The 7,779-nt window shown below is 30.6% G+C and overlaps 2 protein-coding genes across 2 annotated transcripts; one reads left to right on the top strand and one right to left on the bottom strand.

The window, feature by feature from the left end:
• Positions 1-2,036: 2,036 nt before the first annotated feature.
• LOC119615465 (FAST kinase domain-containing protein 5, mitochondrial) lies at positions 2,037-4,393 on the top strand. Its single transcript, XM_037971471.1, has 3 exons — positions 2,037-3,056; positions 3,244-4,197; positions 4,277-4,393. Exons 1-3 carry the CDS (start codon positions 2,160-2,162, stop codon positions 4,364-4,366), a joined length of 1,941 nt encoding a protein of 646 aa, XP_037827399.1. The 5' UTR covers positions 2,037-2,159; the 3' UTR covers positions 4,367-4,393.
• LOC119615466 (mitochondrial ornithine transporter 1-like) lies at positions 4,240-7,537 on the bottom strand. Its single transcript, XM_037971472.1, has 6 exons — positions 7,389-7,537; positions 7,244-7,312; positions 6,747-7,111; positions 6,596-6,677; positions 4,830-4,935; positions 4,240-4,766 (listed from the first exon to the last, which is right to left on the bottom strand). Exons 1-6 carry the CDS (start codon positions 7,393-7,395, stop codon positions 4,475-4,477), a joined length of 921 nt encoding a protein of 306 aa, XP_037827400.1. The 5' UTR covers positions 7,396-7,537; the 3' UTR covers positions 4,240-4,474.
• Between the last annotated feature and the right edge of the window lie 242 nt (positions 7,538-7,779).

The following is a 7,779-nucleotide window of genomic DNA, read 5'->3' as shown; positions in this document are numbered from 1 at the left end:
AAACATGTGTATAACATGTTTATGCTTGACAACATGGTATTGAATGTTAACAGAATGTGTGTGTATTTATTTCTACTCGCAGATGTTAAATAACATTGGCAAACAAATGAACTGTTTTTACGTTGACTTCGCATTCTGTGGACCAGTTCAAAAATATGTTATACAAACTTTTTTATGGACAATTTTGTTATACAGAAATTTCTTTGTAGAAAAACTGATATATCCCAATTTATGTATAGAATATAAATGTTATACAGAAACAAATGGAGGAAAATATTAAAGAGAAAAAAAACTGTCATACTTACCTATAGAAAATACACTACACCGAATATAGAGAAAAAGCTATTATACATATTTGTTCTCTCGAAAAACTATTATACATAGTATGTACAACATTTTGTATAGAAAAAAGTATTAAACATTTTTTATAGTGAAAACTGTTATACAATATTTGTTCTATATAATATAAAAAATTTTCTACAAAAGAAACTTTTCTTTCGAAAACATTTTTGCTAACGAAAAAGCTGTTATTGTATAACAGTTTTTCTGCTATATAACATTTTATTTATAGAAAAAAAAAGAAATAAACTTGTACAAGATTTTTCAATAGAAAAACTATTATTATTTTTTTTTCTATAGAAGTGACTGTTATACGATATAATCTCTATAGAAAAAACTGTTATATACATTTTATCTATCAAAATAACTGTTATACAACAGTTTTTCTATGCTAAAAATGTCACGCACACTTTTTTCTATTGAAAAACTGTTATACACATTTTTTTAGGAAACATTTTAATACACTGTTATACAAAAAGCATAACAGTTTTTCTGCTATATAACATTTTATCTATAGAAAAAACTGTTATACAAAATATTACTCTAAAAAAACTTGTACAAAAATGTTTAATAGAAAAAATTTTATTAATTTTTTCTATAGAAGTGACTGCTATACGACATCTCTATAGAAAAACTGTTATATACATTTTATCTATAGAGAAAACTGTTATACAACAATTTTTCTATTGCCAAAACTCTTATGCAAAATTTTTTCTATGCAAAGAATGTCACGCAAACTTTTTTCTATTGAAAAAAACTTTTATACACATTTTTTTTAGAAAAAAGTGTATTACACATACAGACTGTTGTACACAAAATTTTTTCTATACAAAAAACTGTTATACACATTTTATCTGTTGATGAAAGTGATTTTTCATCGAAAACCCTGTTATACAATATTTTTGGAAAGAAAAAATTTTTATACAATGTTTGTTTATCCAATAAAACTGTTACCCAACATTTCTTCTATAGAAAACACATACATTAAAACGTGTTATACACATTTTTATGGTACAAACAGTTGTATAACATCTCTTTTTCTTTAGAAGTAACTGTTATACAATATTTTTGTGGAAAAGATTTTAGTAAAATTTGAAATTTCATTAAAAATTAATTTCCAGTGTAATTTAAAATTAAAATAAAAATACACTGGAAATTTTTTTAAAAAATGTCTGTAACATATAGAACCTATTATACATTTTTCTATAGAAAATTCTAAAGAAATGTTTTTTTACAGATATTTTTATATTTCTATTAAAAAAATTCTATACTATACGAATTTCTTCTTTAGTGAAAAACTGTTGCACTGTTGCACAATTTCAAAAAACACGATCATGGACTTGTACATAAAAATAAAACCATGTGGTATTCTGTATGTCTCTATTTTATTCAGTACTGTTATTTAAAACAATAGCATTAGCAAGTTCTGTTATATTTGCTCTTTTTCTAAAAGCAACAATGTTGACAACAATATACTCTAGCAACAAGTTAGAGAGTTAACATAATGTTATTAATGAAACATTTTATATGTTAACTAACACTCTCTCTCTCTGTCTCTTCATATTTCATTTTGTTCTTTTTCTCAACACTAGAAAAAAACGGTTTGTTTACATTTTTTTCTTAGCTAAACAAAAACAACAACACACATTCCCACCAAAATATGCCGAACAGCTGTTTTTCTTTTTGACATTCCTTCGTTATTGTAAAAATATAAGCGCGTCGGTGAACAAGTGTCTCGTTGTGTATTTTATTAAAGTGTTTTAGTTTTTATTAAATAATGAATTAAATAGTGTTTAGTTTAAAGTAAAATTGTTATAAAAATGTTAAGAAATATTGCTAAAAGTGTTTTATTAAATAATACTAAAAATTTGTACAAATTAAAACCACAAAAATGTCTGCCACAAACTAACAAATTTTTTCATGCTGCTGCCGCCTTAAAGGCAAAACTTTTTATGGATCGGGAGAATATGCATGCCCATCAAGTTTTGGAAAGTTCCTTAAAAACCTATCAGATATTAGAAGAATATAAAGATATTGTGCCGGCCAGCAGTTTAAGTGCAGATATTTTAAAACCCAATGTGGAAAATGTTTCCATTCAACAATTGTTTGATAGTTTTAAATTCCTGTGTTGTTACTGCCAACAATCTAATACTTTAATATCCCAACCACAATTTAATAGCTTTGTTAGCCTTTACTGTGATAAGATTCATTTGCTAAGTGATGAACAGCTAAAAGATTCCCTACGTCTGCTGGCTGTTTTGCCGCCAGAACATAGTGTACGTTCCGCCAATTTTGTGGAACTCTGGAATACTTTGGACATAGAGTGTTGTCGTCGTATAGAAATATGGAAAACAGACGATTTATTACTTGTGTGTGATGCCTGGTATAAATTGAATTTGGCTCGCATATGTGAATACGTCTGGGAGGCTTTACGTAAATTGGGACGCAAAGTTATTAAAATGCCACCCAACCAATTGGTTCAGACCATGTTTTTGTGCAATATTATGAGACGTTCGGTCTTCGATATGTTTGATTTTGAAGTGAATTTGGCAAAATGTGCAAATGAAATGACAATGGCTGAATTGGGTGTCATGTCAATGGGTTTCTTTAAGACTCAGACGCCAATACGTAATCAGGAGTTGTTGAAATATTTTTATCAGCGTTTAATGGATGAACTACATACGGTGGATGATATTACATTTGTGTCGATCTTAAAGGTAAGTAGAAATGTGATTGAAATTGTGGTTTTGCAAATAAAATCCATGTTCGGAAATGAAAGTTCGGAATGAAGCAATGAAATTAATTTAGGGATAAAAATATTCACTATAAAATATCTTTTCAAAGATGAAATCTTCCAATACAAATTTGGCTTTAGGTTAATACTTTATCCTTTTTGCTCTTAAGGTCCTACGCTATAGTTCCAAATTGCCTCAGGCTGATATAATGATGCAACTTTTAGACAAAATTTGCAAAGAAAAACTAGACAGCATGAATCTGCTCACCTGCCTCCATGTGGCTCTTCTCGGTTGTGAACTACAATGTTGCCATGATGAAATCATAGAGAAAATTATGCACAAATTTTACGATCAACTCGATACAACAAGACTTAAAGATTTAGAACGCATAAGTTTAGTTATAGCCCTATTCAACATACACACTCCCAGTAAAATTGAAGAGCAGCTGTGTGAAAAGATATTACAATCTTTACAAGGACGTATCGAAGAGATACTTAGACATCCTAAATGTTTTACCAATTGTTTACATTTCTTAACTTTGCGAGGTTATTATGACAAAGAAATGTTATCTACTACATTGGAAAGAAAATTCCTAAGACATGCTGTCGGTTCAAATTTAGCCATGAGTCGTGAAATTTTCCATTTGGATACTTTCGTCAAAGTAAACCTTTTGGAAGAAGGTTATGAAGGAGCACAATTACTTGATAAAGTACGCAAGACAATGGGTAAAATGTTGACTCATTATATACCCGAGCGTAATTCTAAATATAAATTGAACGCTACGGATAATATTTTATTGCAAATAAAGGAAATCACTGATACTATTTTGCCTAATAATCAGCTCAAACATATATTACCCAATTATGATAGATCGGATGTGGTTATATGTTATGATCGTAAACAAAAGAAATCTCTGGAGATTTCTAAAGATTGCCCTGAAAATTATAGTGGTATTATATTGACCAGAGATTTGTTATTAGGGGCAAATAATCATAAAGAAGTGGATACTATAGCTGTGATTGTGGCCGGCTGGAATAACGTAGTGAGAGGCAAGAATAGACATACCGGCTTGTTTGATATGAAATTAAAACAACTGGAAATATTGGGTCATAAATATGTGGTGGTAAGTAAATGAAAAAATTAACTAATTATCTTTATCTTTTTATTACATTATTACATATTTGTTTTATTTTCTTTTTCAGTTTTATTGGCATGAATGGCGCGAATTGGAAACCCATCAAGATCGCGTACAATTTGTTAAACGTCGTCTTTCTTCGGTGATTAATTTATAATAATAAAAAAACAATAAAACATAACAAGAGTAAGCTTATTTTAATTAGTCCATAAAACTATTAAACTAATTTTCTATAAATTCCTTTACATCTTCTTCATCTTTTAGGTCACAGCAATTCATTTAAAGTCTTTTTGGTATATTCATATACTAAGAACAAAGTGGCTGTTGCTGGTATAGTACGCAACACCGATGGCAAGAGACCATTGTATAAAGCCACAACACCTTCTTTGCGTATTATTTCCAAACCCACCGAGGTCATAGATCTCTTAAGATTATTAACTTGTATACGTGACTTAATAACATCAGCTGGGAAAATGCAGGTCCATAATGTAACACCACCAACTGCACCAGCAAACATAGTTTTCAAAGCACCTATATCTTCTTTGGATTGTCCGGGTCTTCAATCAAAATACAACAAGTAAGTAAAAGTAAATAAAAAGAAAAAATTGTATAAAACATACTTGGCTAAAAATTCTCTGGTGCCTTCATAGCCACCAAAGAAAAAGAAGTAACCGGGCATTTCACGCATAAATGTAGAGGTAAGACCTCTAAAGAAACCGGGAACACCTGTAATAGAATATAAGATTTTTAATTTAATTAAAGAGAAATGTTTATTTGAAATTTTACAACTAAATTGTTCGGTAATTTTTACATGGCCGATTAAGTCTTTATGGGACCTCATCGACGAAAAGAGATCCTAACTCTTTTTTATAATCTGTTCACAAGAAAATCGCACTTCCACAACATAGTAACATTTTCTGTAAAAATTCGTTATTTTTAGAAGAAATTTGTAATTTCACTACAAAAATATATTTTATCTATCATGGGAAGAAAATATTCAGGAAAGGATGAGAGAGGACTCAATGTCTACTACATATGCAAGAATTCTATCGGAAAGAATTGGGTTTTGCAACATGAGGTAAATTGAATCTACCCATCGGTTGTTAGGTCTATCTTGACTTACGGTTGTATTGTCTCGTGGAAAGATTCGAGAAAGGATTAAAGTATTCTTGGCATTAATGGTGTAATTAGTAGTACTCTACAAGCGACCTTGGACATCATTCTTTATCTGTCACCTATAGAACAATTTGTTAGTCAATCCTTCTCGCAATAATCGCAGAAAATCACTTTACACTTAGGGGAAACTACTCTTATTTAGGGATGATTGGCGTGTATCTGATAGACTGTTTGATGGGTGTATACGTTTTTCTGACGGGTTCAAAATGGATATCGGCCTATGTCTATAAAACTGATGCAGTCTTTCAGACTTCTTGAAGAATGTAGTGTCTTCCAAACAGGGATCTAATCGATATGAAAAACGACGGAACTGATACGGAATCATGTCGATCTAGTGTCAATTATGACAATTTATGTCGATAGTCAAACTGCTCTTATTGTGCATAATAATGACGTGGCGGAGGAACTAGCTAGACCAGGTTCGACATAGATGGTAGAGGAGTAAAACCTCCCATCTGTCTCTATTATATGTTTACAGTCCTGGAATAGTAGAATTGATTGCAAAATATCGAAGGTCTTATGACCAACACTTGATGTAAGGACTACGAAGATACTTATAGGACTGGATAGGAGCAGTAGAAAAATTCTGACATGGATTTTAACATGGCATTGCTCGATTAGGACCTTCGTCAGTTAGTGGGACAGTAATATATTGGACTATTGCAAGATTGCAGAGGCACTAGAGACAGCTGAGCACTTAATTTGCCACTGTCCCAGAATACAGAATCTCTGGCTGTTGCTGGGTTGACAATCTTTGGGGTATGACTCGGGTCGTTCCGGAGCGAATATTCAATTGTCGTGGGAACGAGTGGAATTAGTAATTTCTTGGACTGGATTTTGTAGGGAGATTCAGATTCTCTCACAACTCTTTCTTTAGTGAATCGATTCAAATTTACCACTTCTAATCACATTTAAAACCATTTAAGATAAAAGTCATAAATAACAAGTGTGGGATTTGATTATCTACATTTCAAAGAAAAGTTATATCAATTAGATTCCCCCCAAAAAAACTAAATTTACTGGTCACACCTACTTCAATCTCCTTCACATAATCATGCTGTTCTCTAACAATCTTATCTTTTGCTCATAGAATTTGCCAAACTGATAACAAAATAACAATTTTTCACTAAACAATTTTCCTCATCAACACTAATCATTATAAACAAAATGATAACTTAAAAAAGCATAAAAAACAACATTTAAAACTTACCTTCAGTAGCCATAATTTGTCTGGTAAGTTTCCAGGGAGTCATTTGTACATTACTATTAGCTTTTGGATTTTGTAGTTGCATCTAAAACAAATCAAATAATTAATATTCAAATCACAATTAGTAAAATTAGTACTAAAGATTCTTACAAACCTCTCTTAAGGCCTGTAATTTACATTTAACCAATTCCGTGGGACACAAAGTAAATGTTGAAAAGAATGCTGCCAAAAAGCCAGCAAATGCATTACCTATCACCGGTAAATCTTTAGTATTTTCAATTTTCATGCCATAGGCCACTGCCTTTTGACAGCCACCATAGGCTGCAAATAATACTGAATTTTCAGCAACATTTGCTATAACAGCTGGTATGGAACCAGCATAGAGACCACGGAAAATGCCATCTTGTCTATAGGTTTTCACAAAACAATCCAACATACTTTTATAGAGTTTAGGAAAGGCTTGTTGTTTTACTTTAACCGTGTCCAGGGGTTGAGAGACATAAACTTGTAAAGCGCCACCTGTTGGAAAGAAAATTTTATTATTTACATTTTTTAAAACTGTCTCTATATAATCGAATTTTTGAATTAAATTATTTAAGATTCAACACTTTTTAAACTCTGTCTTGCTAACAAATTCAAACGATTGCTTACCCAAAGACCCCGCTGTAAAATCTATACATCCAGTACGGAATTTATTATCGCTAGTTTTGGTATCGACATCTGCAACAAAATATCAAATCATTCATTAATTTTCTTAGTCCTCTAGTAAAGTTCTAATAAATTTCATTTAACTTACCCAACATTTTGCTAGTTTTTTATTGCTAAACAATTAAAAACAATATTGAAAAAATGAAAAAATTCCCTAATTAACAAAGAAAAAATATATTTTGGATTTACTATTAAATCAAGTTCTCCACTGGAACTCTTTTGAGACACAACTAAACAGCTAGAATTGGAAAAAGCATGAACATATGAATTGTTTTTAACAGAGTTTATCAGTAAAATATATGAGCACTATTTATTGCTCAGTTAATCTCTTAACGAATTGTTGTTATTGCTTTTAGTTTGTAATATTCGCTCTCTTAATAAGAGTTTCATTTCTTATCAGTAAAATTGCGTCATATGTGCACGTTTTCTGTTATTATTTTTTGTTTTTATTTTTTTTTGTTTTTATTTTTTATTTTGAT

Source organism: Lucilia sericata, unplaced genomic scaffold (genome assembly GCF_015586225.1).
Source record: "Lucilia sericata isolate MDLA Ls3-8-SP2 unplaced genomic scaffold, ASM1558622v1 Contig005275F_arrow, whole genome shotgun sequence".
Taxonomy (NCBI): Eukaryota; Metazoa; Arthropoda; class Insecta; order Diptera; family Calliphoridae; genus Lucilia; species Lucilia sericata.
The sequence above is the reverse complement of the archived record's forward strand: the minus strand, read 5'-3'. Positions and strand labels throughout refer to the sequence as shown.

Coding starts and splice junctions, on each gene's coding strand:
- LOC119615466 (XM_037971472.1), bottom strand. Junction 6,678..6,746: donor AATTACAGGCCTTAAGAGAG/GTTTGTAAGAAT, acceptor GATTTGTTTTAG/ATGCAACTACAAAATCCAAA. Junction 4,767..4,829: donor ACCAGAGAATTTTTAGCCAA/GTATGTTTTATA, acceptor TTTTGATTGAAG/ACCCGGACAATCCAAAGAAG.
- LOC119615465 (XM_037971471.1), top strand. CDS start 2,160: ATGTTAAGAAATATTGCTAAAAGTGTTTTATTAAATAATACTAAAAAT. Junction 3,057..3,243: donor CATTTGTGTCGATCTTAAAG/GTAAGTAGAAAT, acceptor TTTGCTCTTAAG/GTCCTACGCTATAGTTCCAA. Junction 4,198..4,276: donor TGGGTCATAAATATGTGGTG/GTAAGTAAATGA, acceptor TTTCTTTTTCAG/TTTTATTGGCATGAATGGCG.